Consider the following 21,593-nt stretch of genomic DNA (forward strand, 5'->3'; position numbering starts at 1 on the left):
TCATTTGTTAGTAAGCAACGTGTAATATCGAGCTTAGCTTGAATATCATTTATCAAGAGAAAGTGTTTTGCGTATCCATTGATATTGACTGACTACCAAGAACTCGGATGAGTAGTATAACACTGCTCTCGAATTCAATGGTTTAGTATGCACAAACCAGATGCTTGGGACGCAGATGACGGGGCTGGTGATGTGGACCTGGATGCTACTAATGCTGACTTTGAGACACTTGCCGTTTTAATAGCACCAGTACTACCTATGCCAGCAAGTAAACCCAATGTCCTTCATGTCACGCCCATAGCCATTGGCTCACCCCAAGACAAATCCTGCAAAAGCACCAAAGCAACCAGAGCCAATAGACCAGGATATGGTAGAGGTATCATTAGTGCAAGCGGATATGTTCAACATGGCCAATAAGTTTAAAGACATGCTGCAAGCTATATTCAAAAAGACAGTGATAGTATAAAGGCATAATGATATGAAATTGATCAACACAACGATACCTGATGCGGTGGAGCCCGTGTCTTATCCAAACAGCCCTTTGGCGGGAAAGACTGGCATCGAGGGCCCATGAAACATTCAAGAGTATCAACATTTGAATGATACATACACCTGCTTACATGTTCCTTGTAAACTTTTACTAATGACATGTTGCAAAGAATCGCATAATCGGAGACATTCAAAACATCAAAAGTATCAGATCAAGAAACGAAGAAACCTACTCTAGAATAGCACACAAGAATTTCACATCAACAACCAAGGAGAGCTACTGGAATACGATTTGTTCAGCTGAAAACAGCCTTCAAGAAAGCATGGCAGCAAACATTCGAGATGGCCAAACGCACAGCATTTCCATGGACAACTGTGATTACAAAACTGGAGCTCATATTCAATGACAAATTACTCTACTAGCTTTTCTACGCAGCTACTGTTATCGGGCACAATGTTGCTGTTATCGCCATGGATGTGGAATCTAGTCTCTTTTTTTTCAAGTCTTTTTTTAAGCGGCTTTGGGTAGATATACATGACATATGGATTACATCTATGCAAAAATTTGCCAAAACTATGCGACGCATGCCTGATTTATGGGACAGTTTCACATAAATACGTACACTAGGCATATTTATAAAGCCAAAAATAAATTTATGTGAATCATCTGCTAGATTTTCATGGCAAAATAACATTTATGAGACGCAAATCAAATACTTTTGATAGAAATAATACAGATGATATCTAAACTTCTTACTACTAGTGATATGCATAGGAAATCAAAGGATGCAAATAGTAGAGAAGCGGTACGAAAAGACTCAAGTGCAACAGGCCAGAAAAAGAGAGATTTTGTAGCATTGCGAATAACATTTAGGTTTAAAAGCTTTCAACTTCAAAAGTATTTAATATGGGCCAAGCTCATACTCTGGTGTTGGTAGCTTCATTGTCTCATATCCATTTGAACTGTTTAGGATATGGATTAAATTGCAACCAATGATAGTTATGCAATAGGAGTCATGGCAGCAACGTTAAATTAGGCCGAAAGATCACAAGTACGAAAGGCTATACATAACTTATTACGAAAGCCTGAGAGAGAGATGAATGGTACAGTACGCTACTGCTAATAGATATTCCAGCTGAATTGAGTTATAAAGGGAGGCAATCTAAACGTTTCGTTCCTGATTCTTTTGAATGCTCTGATCTATCGAAGCTCTTATGCATCAAGATTCTTTTTATAGTTCCTTTTTGCAGGTCCAAACAAGAACTATCAAAGGTTTGTTATTAGTAGTGATCTACCACTGATTGATCGGCATCTGTCTCATGCTCTAATGTGTTTGGGCAAGTGGGGGGGGGGCATGAAGTATAAGCTGCCCAAGGTCGACTACCATAACCCGTGACTTGAATGGAGCTATGAAGATTGCCTAGCCTAGCATCTACTAATGGGTTTTCCCTTGCCCCCCTCCCCTTTCCAACGAGTCGAAACAAACAAGTAGGGCTAGTATTCAATTATTAGCGATGAAATGACCCTCATGTATTTTACTGCAGATACAGCTTGTCTCCTTTTTTTTCTCGCCCACCAGAACTATGGTGGGAATTCCCACTCAAAGTGATGACTGATTCAAGTCCCTCGCGATGATAATTCTACCCGATACCATGTGTTTGGCCATAGCAGAACTTGGCAAGGAGAATGCTGTGGCTAATGCCCTCTTGTCTTGTATTGGTAATACCTCTCAACCGACTGAGGGTCTATAGGAACACCTCATAGTCACTGTCTTTTCCGAAAGTATTCCGTCTCTTTCGAAACAGAGTTTGGGCTTTAAGATGATATCCACCATGTACATTGCTAATGTGATAGTAAAAAGCATATATTAGTACATATAAAAAAGAAAAAAATATGTATAAAATTATCGATGGTGGATGAACCACAGGAGTAAATTTGTTCTGTCACTATTACTTTTTCATCCAAAAATCTTCATGCTATACTTTCTGCGGCGGTTGATTTATTATTTCGATGCTTCATCGAAAAATTGACAGAGAAATTTTCGATGAAGCATCGAAAGCGATGATTAGTATGGCAATGGAGATGGGTGAGAATGACTTTACAGTCCCTTGATCAAATTACTAGCCGTCGTTGTATTTTACTTTAATAACTTTCTGAAAAGAAAATAAATTTGATTATTGAATATGTCTGACAACAGGAGAAACAAACGAAGACGGAAAATTAAAGATGGACGTCTCAACACTGAACCTAAACAACACAGTTTGAAGTACCAAAACCAAAAAATTAGAGAGCAACAGAAGTTCGTCAAGCAATATACTGCACACAGGAACGACACTGTTTGTGCTGTACCTGCGCAACACCCTGGCCCTTCATCTTCAGCAGAAAGAACTCAGCGAGCAGCTGTAATTTACCCTTCAAATGATGGTGTCGAAGATATCGACATGGGCAGTCAATGGCAAAATATCGACGACGACGACAATACTTCCTTGTCATCAAGATACAAAAGATGGCAAGATGTCCGTGATGTGCTTTTGAAGAACTTTCTTGAGAGCCATGAAGTGCATGTCCACGCTGATCCCTGCTTGAAAAAGCCCATCACTCTTGGTACAAAACCAACAAACTGTGATTTCAATACTCGCCAAACCTCATGGCCAATCCATGGATTTATGATGTTTGCCAAGGGCAAAGTGAAAAGCTTCAAAAATGCGAAAATTGACTATATCGAATATAAAGCACTGTGTTTTCCAGATGGAATTTTATACCCACCAAACATTGCTCGAGTCACTGTTGATGTCTCAAATGTTGCCAACAGCACCAAAGAAACCAAAGTCTGCAGTGCATTTTTCGCTTTTTGAGTCAATGATTGACAATTGCTTGAATGCGTATTCGTCAGTCTATGGTTTATAAAAGCAAACAATGCGAGCAACTTGAGACTTTCAAGTTTTGATCCCATGGTAGGTTCTTCACACATCAACTGAAATAAAAGTCAACTAATCGGTTTCTCGACAACACAAGTTCAAGCCTCTTCCCGCCAATATTAACGAAATGGCTGTTGTTTACCAAAGAGGCAAGAAGCATTCGAAGGAAAACATGTTTTAACAAATGTCATGGAAAGAGATTGTAGTTGTTTGGCATGCAATTAATCAGAATACAACCAGGGGGGGCACCAAGAAAGGGAATTACGATGGATGGAAGTTTCCAGCAAAAACGATAAAAATCTAGATAGATTGATATTGTTGATAATGGGGATCCAAACATCTTTCTCGCTTCCGAGGCTGTGAAAGTAAAATTTGGTGACAAAGCAGATGTCGACAAATACGACAACAGAGCCTCCAGCGTCAGATGAGGTAGGTGATTTGTTTACAGTGGGAAACTCCCAAGTGCTCACTTTCGAATGATCATACAAGTGTCTTTTGGAAGATTTGGATAGCGATTTTCAAGCTCTTAGTAACAATCGAAGAACCGCTAGTAATCGTTTTGACGAAAATGGTAAACTGTGAATTCGCCTCTCTGTGGACCTTGTTTAACCCAAATATAAATGACTTTTAGGTGTTTTCAGTATCAATTGTGCTCTCCATGGAATTGTTGAAAGGCTCTACGATATTTTTGAGGGAGAAGGGTAAGAGATTATTGGCAGTAAATGTGATTGTAATTAATTCCTTGTAGGAGAAAATATGCTTTCACTGGCGTGGAACATGTTCTTCAAAATTTGGAAGACGATCAACAATTGCTAATTATGTATGATATCGCCTGCGCATGCAGAGAAACGTTTAACGTAAGCCATAGTGGCCTGGATCAAAAATGAATATAATGTACTGATTGCAACTATTGGACGAAAAGAACTATTTCCCAGAGCTTGAAAGCAGGAGTGATATTTGGTATGCTGTGAGCGTCTTCCACGCATATGCTCACAGTGCTGCTTACCAAGCAAAGAATAATCCTAGGTATGTGGATCATGCCCAAGGCCTGACAGGTAGGAGCTTCAGTCTTGATAATTGTCATTTTCATGTTCTAATAATTTCTTGTTCGTTGTTTTAGATGGAGAAGGAGCAGGTATGTTAAGTATGATCTAAATACATCATTGGTAACTGATAACTTTCAAGAGAGATTTTCGTCGTTTGCCAACCATTTTGTGGCACAATTGAGGTCGATGACAATATCTAATCGCAGGGCAATGATTGTTGAATTGGCTGATGCCTATTGTGATGAGAAGATGATGGAATTGCGTAAGTTGCCTATTATGTATGTTTGCACAGTATCACTAAGCAATTTGTGAACTCATAGCGAACCTATTTGTAAAAAAAACACGAAAAAGCGATTATTACCATCAAAAACTCCAAAATGACCAAGAGTAGATTTGAAGCATTTGAAAGAGAATGGAATGACCACCGTACTGCCCTTGTTGTCCCCTTCTTTAACGACAGAAACAATCAAAGACTGCGTGAAAGGGCAGAGGCTACCCTCTTGCTCACGGACAACATTGAGCATGAGTACGCTGTAACAGTTGATCAGCTGTCGTTTCTCAATTCAAGACATTTCTCGTATGTTATAACCTGATGGTTTGGTTCAACAATTTACTCATTTAATTTTAATTTAGCATTACAACAAGCGGCTATATAGCAGGCTTAAAGCGTCAGCTTTTAGCAAAAAATCAACCAACTTGAGGAACTGTTTCCTCAATTAATTGCAAACGGAGGATGGCCAACGACCTTTGAGCACATTGCGATGCAAATATACTTTGAGGCAATCAACGACGAATGCTGTCATATATTGGTTTTGTCCATTTTTATGAATGATTATGAACTGCAAAGACCCAATTCGACTGGTAAAAAAAAAGCTAGAAACATCAAACTGTTTGAACTGGCTTTAACAAATATTTTTAGGAACTGATAAAGCTGCTAGGCTGCTACTATCCATTACCTCCTCCACAAAGAAGGCTGGAATATTAGTTGACAGTATTAACAGTTTTGCTGATAGGAATTTCGGTGGTAAGCTCTGTTAATCACCAGATCTTCTATTAATATCAGGATTTCTCAATCTCTCGTTGACATATAGGGGATCCACGCAGAAAAGTGCCCAGTGTTGCGATTGAGCTGCAAAGGCTCAGGAATAATGAGGATGAGGATTTCTTGAGACTGTCTCAAGGAATGAAGGAATGACACACCTTAAGAAGAAGGACTGTCGAGGAAACCAAGATTATTGTTGTAACAAATTATAAGTCCATCCTGCATTTGCTCATTTTTTGGTGATGGCTTTTAGGAAGAAGCACAGAAATAGGAGCAAAACTTGATTACTCGCATCAATGGCCACTATGAAGTTGCTCGTCAGAATCACTTCTTACACCTTGAATATCTCAAATGGGTGCGTTGCTATGAAAAAAATAAAACGCATCTCCAAAATATCACTAGAAAGCATCCTCCACAACTCAATCAAGATGCAAGAGATGATGATCTGGTAGTTAATTTTTCTATTGACAGAACTGCCGCCAGTGAATCTTTATTCTATCCAATGCATGGCATCCAACAGCAGGCAAATGAAGAAGTCATTGCTGGAGATGATAATGAGAGTGATGATAATGATGATGAGGGGCCCCGTCAAGGAGTCGTCAGAAATAATGTTGTTGCCAGCTTAGCATCAACATTAGCTTCCGTGATTCTCTAGTAGCTTACTTTTTTATCATTCAACTTTCCCTAACAATATAATACTAAAAATAAAATCACATTATCTCAATAACTGAAAAGCTGGTAGTGGGCGTATTATATATTCTTGATCTACTTATCTTACAAATCAATTTCAATCGTTTTGCATTAGATACTGTCATGTCAAGCATTAATATTGGCAAGTGATGTCCTTCAGTTAAAACTTTGTCAAAGTTATTGTCTTTCTGATCCTGGTAAATTACTTGGTGAGCTATTATTAATACCAAAAATCGGGAACACCTCAATGATTCAGACTTTTAGCTGTAGCATGAAATAACAACCATTTTGATCTGAGGACCAGTTTTGCAATACTGTGGCATTTCAAGTGCTACAATCTAAAAATTTATCACTGGCTGAAAACTGTAAGACAATTGCAACGTATATTTGGGGAATTTAGATTTCTAGTTTATAAAGGCTGTATATGCAGACATGCTTGATACTACTATAGCCCTCCAGCGTAGACCCCAATAAAATTAAAGCTTTCATACTCATTTGGCAATGAATGTAAAATTATTCGATTTTACAACTTGACTTGCATAATTTTCTTATTTGGTACTGTAGATGGGTATTATATTGGATTAGATCTATAAATAAAGCTTATTCCACAGATTTTACAATTGAAAGCCTTAAAACTGTAACAAAAAGAGATACAGAAACTCAAAAGAGATGCTGATCTACTGCAGCAGCGGCTCAAATGCTAAATTGATCCATTCCAGAAGAGGTTCAAATGTGAGATTGACCCATTCCAGAAGCTTAGCTATTAGTTTTAATCTATCGCAGAGGCTCAGATGTTAAATTGATCTATTGGAAAGGCTCAAACTAAAAATTGATCCATTGCAGAGGCTTAAAATGAAATTATTTATTACCAAAATAGGTAATTTCATTAGCAGTGTTTTTCTTCGACAGATTACTACAAAAAAGCAATATTGAAGGTTGATTTATATCCATTTAATATTATACATATTCACTACAGATATCTTACTGTGAGACCATTCAAAACTTGAGTGACTAATGAAAGAGAACTACATTCATAAAAAAAAATAGAAGAAACTGTATCCCGCTGATGGCTCATCGAAGAATTTCAACAATTTTCAACCTTTTTTCCGATGAAGTATCGAAAAAGGTAATTATCAGTAGGTCCAAGTAGTCGTTCTGTTGCGTGGTGATTTAAAAGTAAAGTTTATAATAAAAACAAACTGAATCATTGTGAGTTACATCATATGCCATACACCTGGAGATGCAGTAGTCGCGGTATTTAAGGCTAGTTTTTCGGCAAGGTTTTTTAGCCTTATTTCCCGCATAGCATTAAATAACGCGCGTGACTATTATTAAAAAAAAGTCAAACGTCTAGAATTTTCTAGAAACAGACAATGAATTCTTCTAGTATATTCATAATGCGTTTAATTGGTACCTAACAATAATAATCCTAGTTTACTACGCCTTGGTTTAATAGTATGAGTATATCACTATTTTCAATTAATAAAACTGTGTTCTTTATTTCTACAAGTACACTATTTGTCGAGAAGTTGACCACAGAAGAGGGTTTATTCAATAGAAAATGATTATCTTGAAGTACGTGAAAAGAAGATGTACAAGATAATCATTTTATATTGAATAAACCCTCTTCTGTAATCAAGTTCTCGACACTATAATCTACCAAACAACCCCCACGTACGTTTTTCAAGTTATCCTGACGCTTACTCAAGCCACCCAAAGCCAGGCCACCTAAAGTCAAGCCATCCAGAGTCAAGCCACTCAAAAGTTTTTCAACCCCGGATATTTTTCAAATTACGAATTAGACACAACAATGTCATTGTCGGAAGAACAGATCCACACCCTTCATGAGGTTATCTCCCAATTTCGAGAACTACAGTATACTTTGCCGACACAACTGCAAGACATTCGGGATACCCTGACCACCCAACAGCAGCATATCACTAATATGTTAAATAGTTCAAATATCTCAAATGATTCGAACATCAAGGTTCGATTACCCTCTCCGTTCGACAGCAAACCTCGCCCGGGCGGCACCTTCTTTTCTCAACTGGCGGTCTACTTTGCAGCGAACACAGTAATCGCTCTATATAAGGCTACTTTTTTGGGGAGGTTTTTTTAGCCTTATTGCCCGCATAGCCTTAACTGACGCGCGTGACTTCTGTCAAAAAAGTCGTCCGCGTAAAATCTATTACTATAATAGTTGATCGAATAAATCAATTTGACACCTCCCCAGTAACATTCATTTATCTGTTTATTTCACTTCTATTGAACGTAATATCCTATCGAGTGCCTTAATCAAAGATCAAGAGATCGCCTCACAATCGAGCAAAAGTATCGCATTATTATACACAACATGCACTTTCCTAATCTAACGCAAATGCAACTCGGTCAATGGGCTCAAAAGGAATTCAACCTACATCACTCAGTCAAGCAAAGAACTGTATCGAACGTCTTGAATTCACAGGACAAGATGATCAAAGCTTACGAAGGAGGAAATTTGAAGGGAAAAAGCAGCAGAGCCTTGACGATGCCACAATTGGACAATGACATTTTGGAGTACATTCAAGCTATGAATGCAAAATCTCTTCCTGTCAATCCCGGAACTATTGCAGCTTTTGCAAAAGTAGTCGCACACAGAAAGTACCGCCTGCATGTATTGCCAAAGAATAAGCAAATCCATCAGATGGATGGCTAACCGATGTTTTCAAGAGAATTGATGTCAAGTCAAGACATTTATATGGTGAAAAAAGCTCAGTCGACTTAACATCATCTAAGATTGTCGAAGAACTCAGAAAGTTTGAAGAATTGTTGGAGCCATATGATCCCAAAAATGTTCTCAACTTTGATGAAACTGGCTTATACTACGAGCAACAATCAGCTCACATCATTTATCAGGAACCTTTAGGTGGTTCAAAGAAAAGCAAGAACCGATTCACAGTTGGACTAATCACCAACTATGATGGATCCTATAAAGGGCACCCCATTGTAATTGGGAAACGAAAGACACCAAAGGCAGCAAACAAAAAACCTGCTTTGTACAGACGAACCACCAACATCGGGCAATCCCATTATGTGGAGTACCATTCATCTCCTAATGCATGGATAAACACCGACATCTTTAGGAAGTACGTCAAACGTTTGAATGCGTCTTTCGTTTACGCCGGAAGAAAAGTTGCTCTCTTGGTTGACAATGCTTCAGTGCATAAATTGAAAGAATAATTAAGCAACATTAAGTTGATTTTCCTTCCAGCAAGTTGCAGCCTTTGGATGCCGGTAAATCAACAAATTTCATTGATATCCGTATTCATCTCTAATCACACACTCGATAGGAATCATTGCGAACCTCAAGACTCAGTTTCGTTGGCACCAATACTACAGGGCAGTGAACAAGTATCTTGCTGGGGTAAGCCTTGATCTTACCGAGGAATACAGAATGGATGAGGTGGATGCTCTGTATTTTCTTGCTGATTCTTGGATCAAAGTTAAGCCTCAAACAATCCAAAATTACTGGGATCATACGAAGATCCTTGATTTTAAGTTTGCTCAGAGACAGAGAGTCGACTCGGAGGATGTACTCCCATTTTTCGAGCTACCTTTAGACGATGACCTAGTCAGCCAGTTAAACGAAACCACCCCTGAACTTCCTGGAAACAGAAGTAATGATGGGGTTCAATTGGTAACTGAAGTAAACGACTTGGATCTAAATGCAGATGAGTCTGATGCAATCGTTTTTAATCCCATGATTGTTGAATTTGAGGATGGCGATGATGTTACCCATCGATCACAAGAGCTTGAGGTAGGGGAAGAACCAGTAGAGATTTACGATGTTGATACGAAGGAGATAAGGGAGAAGCTGAAGCATGCGTATGAAACTATCTTGTACCAAACCATCCCAATGGATGAAAAAGAAAAGTCTATGCTGAAAACTATCCGTAGGAATCTGAACGATATCAGATCGGAGGAAGTAGCAGAGAAAAATCAAACAGATTTACGTGATTATTTTGTTATTTTTCAGTAAAAGCTATATATTTTTTATTATCTGATTGGCCTTAAACTCAATCGCAGCAATCACCACTATGAAATAAGGCTAAAGTTTTTAGAATCTGTAGCCTTATATAAAAATAGGCTATTAAGGCTAAATAGCTGGTAAAAAAAAAACTGAAAGATTTCAGCCTTATTCCCCGCATAGCCTTATATAGACCGACTACTGTACGACCTACAACACAGACGAGAGGAAAATCATGTTCACCATTTCTTGTATGTCTGGACCGGCATTCACGTTTCCAGAACCTTTTGTTGCACAGTTAAACCAGCACCCCAAGCCAGACATCCTGACCAACTACGACACGTTCAAAGCCAACCTCGTGAACACATTTGGAGACTCTTATCCAGTTGTCACCGCCGAAACGCAGCTTAGGCGATTTCTACAAGACAATAAGTCGGTTTCAATTTACGCCACACGTTTCGGAATGTACCGTGACCCACAAAACTGTCCCATATGTTTAGCAGTTTTTACTTTCAGACCTTACCACAGGACGGGAAGTTATCCAATAATAATGGATTTAGTATTTTCTAAAAGCTAAAACTGTTTTCTTCATATCTTTTTATTTTTATAAGCATATAGCTGTAGAACCACAAGCTGTGATTGGCCAAAGTCATAAGGTACATTGGGAGAGTATTGTTAGATCTCTTGAAAAATCACAAATTCAGTGATAACTCAAACCCACAATTTGGAATAACCTCAAGAGACTCGTATAAGAAAGCCTCATGTAGCGCAAGTAGTCTTCATTATCCATTTCGGAGTTCTAAACATCGGGTACGTCGATTATCAAGCCATGAAAGCCATTGCTGTCTCCAAGGTTAATTCTGCAATTACAATGCTTTGAAGCGGTGTTTCAATTCGGGAAATTGCTGAAAAACTGCCTTTGGGTAAGTCTACTATCGGGCGAATCAGAATGGAGCATTGTCGGGGTGTGAAAACCTCGAAAGGTGGTCGTCCTAGGGTGTTGTTTGAAGCCGACAAGTGCTATTGTGCTCGAAAAATAATCAAGGAACGGGTTTCAAGCGCCGTCAAGGTCACAGAAATGTTGGAGAAGAATTTCCAGATGAAGGTTCACCCGGAGACCGTTCGCAGAGCACTCCACACTGCGGGCTTGGGGGCTATCGAGAAGGAAAAGAAGCCTTTGCTTAGTGACGGTGGCATCAGGATTGAACCTTCATCAAACTCAGGATTCTCGCACAAAAAGTTTTCGAATAGTGCATCACCTTCACTCGTGATGGTTGATGGAATTGTTGGGCACGAATACTGCTGCTCCACACGAAAGTACACCTTGTGGCCTTGTTCTTTGTATAAATGCTGTACATGACAAGTGGTGTACTGATTATGATTCAGCCCACGGTGGTTTTGTTGCATGTGCTTGGCCACAGTGGATACAGCGCCGGTGAATGCAGCGACTGCAGTTACATCTTCTACAGGGCAGAAACCACACATAAAGCCAGGCAATACATCCAAGAGAGAGATGGCAGGCAATGGATTTTTGAGAGGAGCAACGTACAGGCCGTGCTCGTTATACAAGACAGCTCCTTGATCACGCAGTTTTTCTTCCAAGTTATGGATAGTTAGCGGTTCGGGATGTATCTGGGATAACTCGACATCCAATTGCTCTCCATACCGCTGCTGTTGATGTACGTTGTATTGAGCAATCCACCTGTTCAATGAATGATTGCGACCAAAATGGCCAACGACGTTTCCTGATAACATTTCTGGGCGACTCACATCGTGAGTCGTCGAGAAATGGTACCTTAGGTACCATGGGTACCATGGGTATCATGCTAAAAGCCAATCAGAACAAAGGGCAAGTGATACATAAGAATAGGATATCCTATTATTACGGGTATTATTTGAATGGCCAATCAGAAGCAAGACTCACGGTGCTTGGGTACCTTGATACATGAGGTATCATTCCTAATAACATTTTTCAAACACCGAGGTACCTCGGTGTTTGAAAAGTAAGGGGAAATAGCCTAAGATAGCCGATGATAGCCCAGTTAGCGTATGCGAACTTATAGAAAATGCTATCCAGTTATTATCTCACCAGAGATTGCTTCACTGAGCGGTCTCATATATACCACTACATAGAGCGTGCTTTGGAATAATTAGTAAAAAAAAAAATGGGTTGAAATCATTATATCATTAAACTGTTATAATCAATTTCAGTTTTACTATTAAAAAAAAATATAGAAAGCTCTTAACATAAACGAGAGACCACCAGCCAACTTATAAATATGCTATCAAGCGTGAATATTTAATTAGCATTACACTTTCTTGATATGTTGTCATAAATCTTAAATAAGTCATCAACATCACTCATCAATATTGAAAAATAGCAATTGAGGAAAATGATGAACAAGATACAACTTATCATCGGCTTTCAATATGATACCCGACAAAACAATCGTTGATATAATAGGACAAAAGAATGAACAAGGGAAAAAAAAGGAGGGATTAGACAAAAAGTAAGAACACCACAAGAAGAGATTGGGATATTAGACAAAGAATATATATAAAAGAGGGAATGTGATAAAAAAATGAATAGTGACAATTAAAAGAAACAAATCAAAACAAAATAGAACAAAGCAACAATGAAAAGAATAAGAAAAGATTGTGATACTAAGAAATGAACAAAGAAGGGAAAGGATGAGACTGAGATAATAAGAAAAGAAGCAACAACAAGTATGGGAACGAATACTGGATAAACAAGGACCCGACAAAATAGGAATTAAAATGATAAAAAATAAATACATAGAAAGAGAGAGAAATTGAGCAAAAATAATAAACAGAAAAGAATGCAAAAGAGTAAATAAAACAAAACAGATGGAAAAATTGAGACAGTGAGGAAAAAAAGTACAAATAATAGGCAAAATCAGTAAAGGGAAGCAAAGAAACCCATGAAAAGACAGAATGTAATATATAAGACAAAGAGAAAAAAGATATATAAAAGGAGATGGTAGGAAAGCAAAAAGACGAAAGAAATGGAAGTAATGTAAAGAATAAAAAGCAAAGAAAAGAGCAGGAATAAACTGAGAAAAAAAAGAGAAATGAAATAAAGAACGCGAAAGGAGAAGTAAGTCAAAAAAAAACATGAAAGAAGAAAATAGGCAAAGATAAAAGAAAGGCGAAAGAAACAATGTCAAGGAAAGAAAATGCGATAAAGAAACAGAAAGGAATAAATAGAGAAAAAAAGTCGAAAAGAAAAAGGTTCGAGAAGGAGGATAAGAATATAAGAAGAACAGAAAAGGGAAATATGAAGATAAAGCAGAGGAAGAGACCGGGAGAACAAGCAAACAAAGAAAAAAACGGAGAAGCAAAAACGCAAATATAAACAGAAAAAAGATATATGAAAAAGAGAAAGGTGGACAAAAACACAGACAGAGAAAGGGGGTAGAGAGAATGGAAATACAGAATAACAAAAACAGAGAAAGTATACGCAGAGAGAAGGGAGAAACAAGCAAGAAAAAAAGGGAAGGATAGGGAATAAAATGCACAGAGAGGACGAAATGGAATAGGAAGAATTATAGAAAGAGAAAGGACGAAGAAACTACGAAAAAGAATACACAGAAAAGGAGAGAAGAATAGACAAAAAAAGACAGAAAAGGGGAAAGGGGTAGAGAAAAGAAATAGACAAAGTAGAAAGAAATAATAACAATAATAACAGAGATAAAGAAAAAAAAACAAGAAAGAATAAGAACAGTAAAAAAAAATAAATAAAAGAAAATAAAAAGATATACAAATAAACGGGAGAATACATTACCATAGCGTAGCGAATACATTACCGTAGTGGAACGAATACATTACCGTAGTGGGACGAATACATTACCATAGCGGAGCGAATACATTACCGCAGCGGAGCGAATACATTACCATAGCGGAGCGAATACATTACAGTAGTAGAGAGAGAAAAAAAACAATTACCGCTATACAACGAACACGATGATATTTATATAGCAAATAGTAAACATAAATGCATAACAACATTTTACAAGTACGAAGATACAACAAAGGAAATACTCATAATACATATATAAATAAGGGATAATAGATAATAATAGGTATAAAATAAAGAAAATAATACTAAAGTAACGAATAAATCAACACATATTACATAAGACAATATACAACAATTGAATAAGAGACAAAGAAGAACAAGAAGAAAAAAAATTATATAAAAAACAGACAAGATTAGTATAAAGTACATATATAACAATTAGGATAGGATAGAATTATAGTAAAATTAGAAATATATTAACACATAAGATTAGGATTAATGATTAGGATTAGGTTTATATTTACGACCAGGATTAATATTATAGTCAAAAATTTTGGTTAGAATTAGGGAATATATTAATATAAAGGTTAATAATAAACATATAGTAAGGATAAGATATAAGATCAGGAGAATGGTCAGGAGATAAGATTAAGATTAAGATGAATATAAGGGATAAGATTAGAAAATAGGATTAGAAATAATATTAAAGTTAGAAATAATAATAATAATAGTGTTAAGATTAGGGATAAGATTAATATTAAGGATAAAATTAGGATAACGATTAGGATTAGGAATAGAGATAGAATATAATATAACGACAAGGATTAGGATTAGGATTAAGCTTATGAATAGTAATATGATTAGGAATAGGGTTAGGATTAGGATTAGAATTAGGACGGAGGATAGGGTTATGAATAGGAATAATGTTAGGAATAGGATGAGGATTAGGGTTAGGTGTAGGGTTAGGAGGAGGGTTAGGATTAGGGTTAGGGTTAGGGTTAGGGTTAGGGTTAGATAGGAATAAAAATAAGAATATATCCAAAAACCGATAAAGAAGCAACAAAGTTGAGAGTCTAGAGACACTTAGATTTGAATCTATTCGCTACAATGAGATGTAGCTTCTTCAGGTGCATTATACTAGCTCTTTATATATCTTTTTGAAAAATTATTTTTTCACACGAAAGCCGGAATAAGTCGGGTGAAAGACGTGATCCGGAAATTTAAGGAAAGATTAGACTCGGCGTTAAGTGCCGAGATCCCTTTAGACTCGGCGTTATGTGCCGAGATTCGGCGTTTATGTGCCGAGATTCGGCGTTATGTGCCGAGATTCGGCGTTAAGTGCCGAGATCCTTTTTTAGACTCGGTGTTAAGTGCCGAGGCTAATAGTGAAAAAATATATAAATACCCTGCAAAAAATTGGGGATTTTTTATCGCCCACATTTTTTATTTTGAAAACACTATATATTTTACTACTTATAACCCTTCCCATAAGAGAAGCCGCTGTCCCACAGAACAAGTCCGAGGCAATTACAAGGTAAAATATGAGCAGATTTCAGGAGTTATTCTGACAGTTTTCTTTTTTTAATAGAAAGCATAATCAGGATCTTACAACCAGGAATGTCCACAGTGTAAGTAAGGGTAAGGTAAGTGAAAAATTTGTTCTTCATGAGGCCAAGAGGGGTCTTTCATGGTCAAATTTTTCAAAGCACTAGTGTTGGTATGAGGTATCAACATTAGTGTTAGTGTTAGGGTTAAGGTTAGGTTTAGGGTTAGGGTTCAGGTTACGTTTTTTAGACGAAGTCCAACAAAGTCCATCCTGTTGTAGTGAATGGAACTTCTTTCCCGTTAATTTTTGTACATTGGCACGATTTAATAAATCAGCAATGTTTTTATTTCGTTTAAAAGCAACTACTGGTCGGTAGTGTGGATTTAAATCAGAAAATAACCTAAGTCCTTTTCGAAGATGTAAAGTCTCCCAAATTGGATTATACGTTGTAACAAAAGGTACAAGAGTATTATCTGTACTAAGAGGAGTATCTTCAAGATATTTTGGTCTGTCATCGTAACATACTTGACTAAACACCCAAATTAAAAAACGAGGGGGATATCCACGAAGTCGTAATCGAGTAAAAAATTGTTTAGCAGTAATAGCAAAACTTCGGTAAGAAGAGCTGTTACGAATGTATCGAATCAATTCTGCTTTAATAAAACCAACTTTATTATCTTTGGGATGATAAGATGAAAATGGAATATATAAATATTTATTAAGCATTTTTTGATGAGTGGACAATTCAATCTTATTATGCTTTGCATGAATATGAAGATCAAGAAAGCTAACAGATGTCAATGAATAGTCCCAAGATATCTTTAATTTGTTACTAAAAGCACGCTTGGTGTCAAAAGTATACAAAAAGGTTTCAAGTTCTTGTTTAGATCCTTTGAAAATGATAAAGATATCATCGATATATCGACCATAAAAGATCAGTTTAAATTCAGGATTAAATTCAAAGAAACGTTCTTCGAAATGATGCATCAAGATATTTGCATAAGCAGGAGCGCATGCAGTACCCATTGCAATACCTGATACCTGATGATATGGTAAGCCTTGAAAAGTAAAGTAGTTATTGCCCATAATAAATTTGAGTGTTTCTCGAATAAGTGTAGGGTCATTCGAAGAAAGAGGAACATATTTATTAACAGTGTTGGCAATAACATCGAAAGCATATGGAGTAGTAGGTAGATTCGTGTACATTGAAGACACATCACCAGTAACTAACCATAAAGGTCTTTCATCCTGAGGAATAGAAATTCCATCAAGTGATTTAACAAGGGATTTAGTATCTTTAATAATGTAGGGTAAGTATGGAAGTACTTTTTGTAAGACTGTATCAATATAAATAGAGAAACCAGTCGTGACCCAACTATGAGAAGGAACAATAGGACGACCTTGCATAGGTGTCTTGTGAATCTTTGGCAACAGATGAAAGGTGGGTAACTTTCTATCATTAAGGAGTCGATGCCTAAGATATTTCTCATGTTGTTTATTAAAGATGGATGTACCCCATTGAGAACATAGTAAAGATAATAAACTATTAGCAGTACTAACAATGTTCTGAATACTAGAATCAAAGTTTTCAGGAGAGAAAAAGTTTTTGTCTAGTTGCTTATAAAAGCAGGGGTCATTTAGTTGTCGAAGTCCTTCTTGAATATACCAGCTTGTATCAAGAACAGTAAGTCCAAGATTTTTGTCCGAAGCTTTGATAAGTATATCTGGATTATTAATAAAATCCTTGAAGAACTTTGGCACAATATCATTAAGTTTATTGTTATAAAGTTGATAGTGTGTAGGATGATTAAGAGGAAGAACATTACTTTTGACAAGTCTAAGTCCTTTTTCAATCAAAGTATTAGAGGAAGGATCAGGTTGCCAATTAGAAGTTTTGACATGAAATCTGATATCAAAGTCAGGATTATCTCGAGTATCTTTGAAAATTTCCTTTATACGAATGCGTCTTGTAAAGTCTTCTACACTTGGTAAAATTAAGCGAGGATTTGCTTTGGGTTTAGGAACAAACTTGGTACCAAATCCTAAATATTTTCTAACAGAAGTAGGAATATTTATAGAAGAGTAATTATGAACAGCTTTATTAAAAATATATGTATCAGCCCAAAGTGGTGATGAATGTTTTATAATAAAGTGGATACGATCTTTGAGGCGAGCACTATGAAAAAACCAAGGTGGGTAAGTGTGTACTCTACGAACATCAAAGTGTCTACAAGTTGTAGCAGATCTATACGTACCATGTTCACAAAAATAATGACGGCCACTAAGAGGGTTTAGCCTCTTTTGCCCTTCAGGGTGTTGAAGGGGGTGGGACCGGGAGCAAGACGACGAGGAGGGTTTGGAGCCCCTTTCTGGATTCGACCCTTGGCGGGGCCGGACAAAGGTCGAGAACCTTTTCCCGAAGGAGAAGTCTTGGACTTGCCTTGCTTGTTTGACGAAGCAGAAGAGGAAGCAGGAGGACGGCGGGAAGAGGAAGCGGAAGCAGCAGAGCGACGAGAGGAAGAACCGGAGACAGAAAGTTTTGATAATTTCTTATCAAGAGCCGCGATTTTAGACTGGACAGTCTTGTTGACCAGTTTCTCAATTGACTCGGTCATCTGGGCAGAGGGAAGATCAGAGGTGGAGTCCATGATAGTATCTGCAGCAGACTTTGCCTTTTGCTGTTTTCGATCGGCCTGTACTTTCGCCCAAGCTTGGGTTTCCAGTACATTATTCATGTTGTATCTGAGATGACACAAAGAACGAACCACGTCATGAATTTGGGCATCGGTAAGATGTTCAATCGAACCGCCCATGGCCAAAATTGACTCAAAAATTCTATCACGGCATTGTGCTAAGACAAAAGCTGGTGACGCTTGCAATTGATGAGCCTGAAGTGCACGTTCTTTGCTTTCTATGAGGGTTTTAAGAATAGCAGAACGAGCCGAAAGTAACGCATTTTCAATGGAAGTAGAAAACATCGTTTGATCCTCACTAGACAGGGTTTTGTCCATATGAAAATTCTTAACTCCCGGAACAGCAGAGAGAACAACCTGGGGAAAGCTACCATTGGTGAGATGGGCCTTAAGAGAGTCCAGGGCCTTGGTCAAGGCAAGTTGGGCATGATGATGTGGCTTGAACACATCATTCATGCAGAACATGATGGCTTCTTGGCACCACTTGGGGAACGAGGACCAGACAGAAGCGACAGCAGGAAAAAAGATCAGAGCCTCAGTGGCAACACGGAGATTATCAAGATGAAGCAAGATAGGGAAGCCCTGTTCATTAATCTCGGCAAATAATGAGTTACTAATATTGTTATTCATTTATATATACCAAGAAAGACAGTCAAGTACGAAAAGAGGAGAGATCAGAGAGAGAGAGAGAGACAAGAGAGAGAGAAACTTGTAAGAGTACAGTAGTAGCAGAATCAAAAAGATATTTGTAGAGATGGCGACGGCAGAGAGAAGCGGTAACCAAAAAGAGCGTTTGTTGGAGAGAGGTTAGGGTTAGATAGGAATAAAAATAAGAATATATCCAAAAACCGATAAAGAAGCAACAAAGTTGAGAGTCTAGAGACACTTAGATTTGAATCTATTCGCTACAATGAGATGTAGCTTCTTCAGGTGCATTATACTAGCTCTTTATATATCTTTTTGAAAAATTATTTTTTCACACGAAAGCCGGAATAAGTCGGGTGAAAGACGTGATCCGGAAATTTAAGGAAAGATTAGACTCGGCGTTAAGTGCCGAGATCCCTTTAGACTCGGCGTTATGTGCCGAGATTCGGCGTTTATGTGCCGAGATTCGGCGTTATGTGCCGAGATTCGGCGTTAAGTGCCGAGATCCTTTTTTAGACTCGGTGTTAAGTGCCGAGGCTAATAGTGAAAAAATATATAAATACCCTGCAAAAAATTGGGGATTTTTTATCGCCCACATTTTTTATTTTGAAAACACTATATATTTTACTACTTATAACCCTTCCCATAAGAGAAGCCGCTGTCCCACAGAACAAGTCCGAGGCAATTACAAGGTAAAATATGAGCAGATTTCAGGAGTTATTCTGACAGTTTTCTTTTTTTAATAGAAAGCATAATCAGGATCTTACAACCAGGAATGTCCACAGTGTAAGTAAGGGTAAGGTAAGTGAAAAATTTGTTCTTCATGAGGCCAAGAGGGGTCTTTCATGGTCAAATTTTTCAAAGCACTAGTATTGGTATGAGGTATCAACATTAGTGTTAGTGTTAGGGTTAAGGTTAGGTTTAGGGTTTGGGTTCAGGGTTAGGGTTAGGGTTTAAGGTTAAGGTTAGTGTTAGGGTTAGGGTTAGGGTTAGGGTTAGGGTTAGAGAGATAATAATAGAAAATATATCCAAAAACCAAAGAAGCAACAAAGGAGAGAGTCTAGAAACACTTAGATTGAATCTATTCGCTACAAGAGATGTAGCTTCTTCAGGTGCATTATACTAGCTCTTTATATATCTTTTTGAAAAATTATTTTTTCACACGAAAGTCGGAATAAGTCGGGTGAAAGACGTGATCCGGAAATTTAAGGGAAGATTAGACTCGGCGTTAAGTGCCGAGATCCCTTTAGACTCGGCGTTATGTGCCGAGATTCGGCGTTTATGTGCCGAGATTCGGCGTTTATGTGCCGAGATTCGGCGTTAAGTGCCGAGATCTTTTTTAGATTCGGCGTTAAGTGCCGAGATCCTTTTTTAGACTCGGTGTTAAGTGCCGAGACTAATGGTGAAAAAAATATAAATACCCTGGAAAAAATTGGGGATTTTTATCGCCCACATTTTTTATTTTGAAAACACTCTATATATTTTACTACTTATAACCCTTCCCATAAGAGAAGCCGCTGTCCCACAGAACAAGTCCGAGGTAATTACAAGGTAAAATATGAGCAGATTTCAGGAGTTATTCTGACAGTTTTCTTTTTTTTAATAGAAAGCATGATCAGGATCTTACAACCAGGAATGTCCACAGTGTAAGTAAGGGTAAGGTAAGTGAAAAATTTGTTCTTCATGAGGCCAAGAGGGGTCTTTCATGGTCAAATTTTTTAAAGCACTAGTGTTGGTGTGAGGTATCAACATTAGTGTTAGTGTTAGGGATAGGGTTAGGGATAGGGTAAGGGTTATGATTAGGGTTAGGGTTAGGGTTAGGGTTAGAGAGATAATAATAAAAAATATATCCAAAAACCAAAGAAGCAACAAAGGAGAGAGTCTAGAAACACTTAGATTGAATCTATTCGCTACAAGAGATGTAGCTTCTTCAGGTGCATTATACTAGCTCTTTATATATCTTTTTGAAAAATTATTTTTTCACACGAAAGTCGGAATAAGTCGGGTGAAAGACGTGATCCGGAAATTTAAGGAAAGATTAGACTCGGCGTTATGTGCCGAGATTCGGCGTTTATGTGCCGAGATTCGGCGTTTATGTGCCGAGATTCGGCGTTAAGTGCCGAGATCCTTTTTTAGACTCGGTGTTAAGTGCCGAGACTAATGGTGAAAAAATATAAATACCCTGGAAAAAATTGGGGATTTTTATCGCCCACATTTTTTATTTTGAAAACACTCTATATATTTTACTACTTATAACCCTTCCCATAAGAGAAGCCGCTGTCCCACAGAACAAGTCCGAGGCAATTACAAGGTAAAATATGAGCAGATTTCAGGAGTTATTCTGACAGTTTTCTTTTTTTTAATAGAAAGCATGATCAGGATCTTACAACCAGGAATGTCCACAGTGTAAGTAAGGGTAAGGTAAGTGAAAAATTTGTTCTTCATGAGGCCAAGAGGGGTCTTTCATGGTCAAATTTTTCAAAGCACTAGTGTTGGTGTGAGGTATCAACATTAGTGTTAGTGTTAGGGTTAGGGTTATGGATAGGGTTAGGGTTAGGGTTAGGGTTAGGGTTAGGGTTAGGGTTAGGGTTAGGGTTAGGGTTAGGGTTAGGGTTAGGGTTAGGGTTAGGGTTAGGGTTAGGGTTAGGGTTAGGGTTAGGGTTAGGGTTAGGGTTAGGGTTAGGGTTAGGGTTAGGG

General features: G+C 37.7%; 10 protein-coding genes across 10 annotated transcripts; 7 read left to right on the forward strand and 3 right to left on the reverse strand.

Annotated features, from left to right (window-relative positions):
- Positions 1-147: 147 nt before the first annotated feature.
- On the forward strand, positions 148-417 carry ATC70_013236 (uncharacterized protein; the record flags this gene model as incomplete). Its single annotated transcript, XM_064832401.1, has 1 exon — positions 148-417. The coding sequence occupies one exon, from the start codon at positions 148-150 to the stop codon at positions 415-417; it is 270 nt and encodes an 89-aa protein (XP_064675629.1).
- A 2,256-nt stretch (positions 418-2,673) lies between these two features.
- Positions 2,674-3,345, forward strand: ATC70_013237 (uncharacterized protein; the record flags this gene model as incomplete). The annotated part of the gene is made up of 1 exon (XM_064832402.1): positions 2,674-3,345. The coding sequence occupies one exon, from the start codon at positions 2,674-2,676 to the stop codon at positions 3,343-3,345; it is 672 nt and encodes a 223-aa protein (XP_064675630.1).
- Positions 3,346-3,795: 450 nt separating this feature from the next.
- On the forward strand, positions 3,796-4,563 carry ATC70_013238 (uncharacterized protein; the record flags this gene model as incomplete). The annotated part of the gene is made up of 6 exons (XM_064832403.1): positions 3,796-3,837; positions 3,898-3,979; positions 4,040-4,109; positions 4,157-4,265; positions 4,331-4,463; positions 4,529-4,563. 6 exons carry the CDS (start codon positions 3,796-3,798, stop codon positions 4,561-4,563), a joined length of 471 nt encoding a protein of 156 aa, XP_064675631.1.
- Positions 4,564-4,831: 268 nt separating this feature from the next.
- ATC70_013239 (uncharacterized protein) lies at positions 4,832-5,154 on the forward strand (the record flags this gene model as incomplete). Its single annotated transcript, XM_064832404.1, has 2 exons — positions 4,832-5,031; positions 5,088-5,154. The coding sequence occupies 2 exons, from the start codon at positions 4,832-4,834 to the stop codon at positions 5,152-5,154; spliced, it is 267 nt and encodes an 88-aa protein (XP_064675632.1).
- A 124-nt stretch (positions 5,155-5,278) lies between these two features.
- On the forward strand, positions 5,279-5,649 carry ELO2_4 (Fatty acyl-CoA elongase/Polyunsaturated fatty acid specific elongation enzyme; the record flags this gene model as incomplete). Its single annotated transcript, XM_064832405.1, has 3 exons — positions 5,279-5,315; positions 5,374-5,478; positions 5,546-5,649. The coding sequence occupies 3 exons, from the start codon at positions 5,279-5,281 to the stop codon at positions 5,647-5,649; spliced, it is 246 nt and encodes an 81-aa protein (XP_064675633.1).
- Positions 5,650-5,792: 143 nt separating this feature from the next.
- ATC70_013241 (uncharacterized protein) lies at positions 5,793-6,151 on the forward strand (the record flags this gene model as incomplete). Its single annotated transcript, XM_064832406.1, has 2 exons — positions 5,793-5,851; positions 5,899-6,151. The coding sequence occupies 2 exons, from the start codon at positions 5,793-5,795 to the stop codon at positions 6,149-6,151; spliced, it is 312 nt and encodes a 103-aa protein (XP_064675634.1).
- Positions 6,152-8,539: 2,388 nt separating this feature from the next.
- RAX1_3 (Bud site selection protein, Revert to axial protein 1) lies at positions 8,540-10,204 on the forward strand (the record flags this gene model as incomplete). Its single annotated transcript, XM_064832407.1, has 4 exons — positions 8,540-8,839; positions 8,896-9,311; positions 9,437-9,459; positions 9,516-10,204. The coding sequence occupies 4 exons, from the start codon at positions 8,540-8,542 to the stop codon at positions 10,202-10,204; spliced, it is 1,428 nt and encodes a 475-aa protein (XP_064675635.1).
- A 1,095-nt stretch (positions 10,205-11,299) lies between these two features.
- SLC1_2 (1-acylglycerol-3-phosphate O-acyltransferase) lies at positions 11,300-11,947 on the reverse strand (the record flags this gene model as incomplete). Its single annotated transcript, XM_064832408.1, has 1 exon — positions 11,300-11,947. One exon carries the CDS (start codon positions 11,945-11,947, stop codon positions 11,300-11,302), a length of 648 nt encoding a protein of 215 aa, XP_064675636.1.
- Positions 11,948-15,720: 3,773 nt separating this feature from the next.
- ARC35 (Arp complex subunit) lies at positions 15,721-16,965 on the reverse strand (the record flags this gene model as incomplete). The annotated part of the gene is made up of 1 exon (XM_064832409.1): positions 15,721-16,965. The coding sequence occupies one exon, from the start codon at positions 16,963-16,965 to the stop codon at positions 15,721-15,723; it is 1,245 nt and encodes a 414-aa protein (XP_064675637.1).
- Positions 16,966-17,849: 884 nt separating this feature from the next.
- ATC70_013245 (uncharacterized protein) lies at positions 17,850-18,881 on the reverse strand (the record flags this gene model as incomplete). Its single annotated transcript, XM_064832410.1, has 1 exon — positions 17,850-18,881. One exon carries the CDS (start codon positions 18,879-18,881, stop codon positions 17,850-17,852), a length of 1,032 nt encoding a protein of 343 aa, XP_064675638.1.
- Positions 18,882-21,593: the final 2,712 nt, after the last annotated feature.

This window comes from Mucor velutinosus (assembly GCF_035048745.1).
Source record: "Mucor velutinosus strain NIH1002 chromosome Unknown tig00001574, whole genome shotgun sequence".
Classification (NCBI taxonomy): Eukaryota; Fungi; Mucoromycota; class Mucoromycetes; order Mucorales; family Mucoraceae; genus Mucor; species Mucor velutinosus.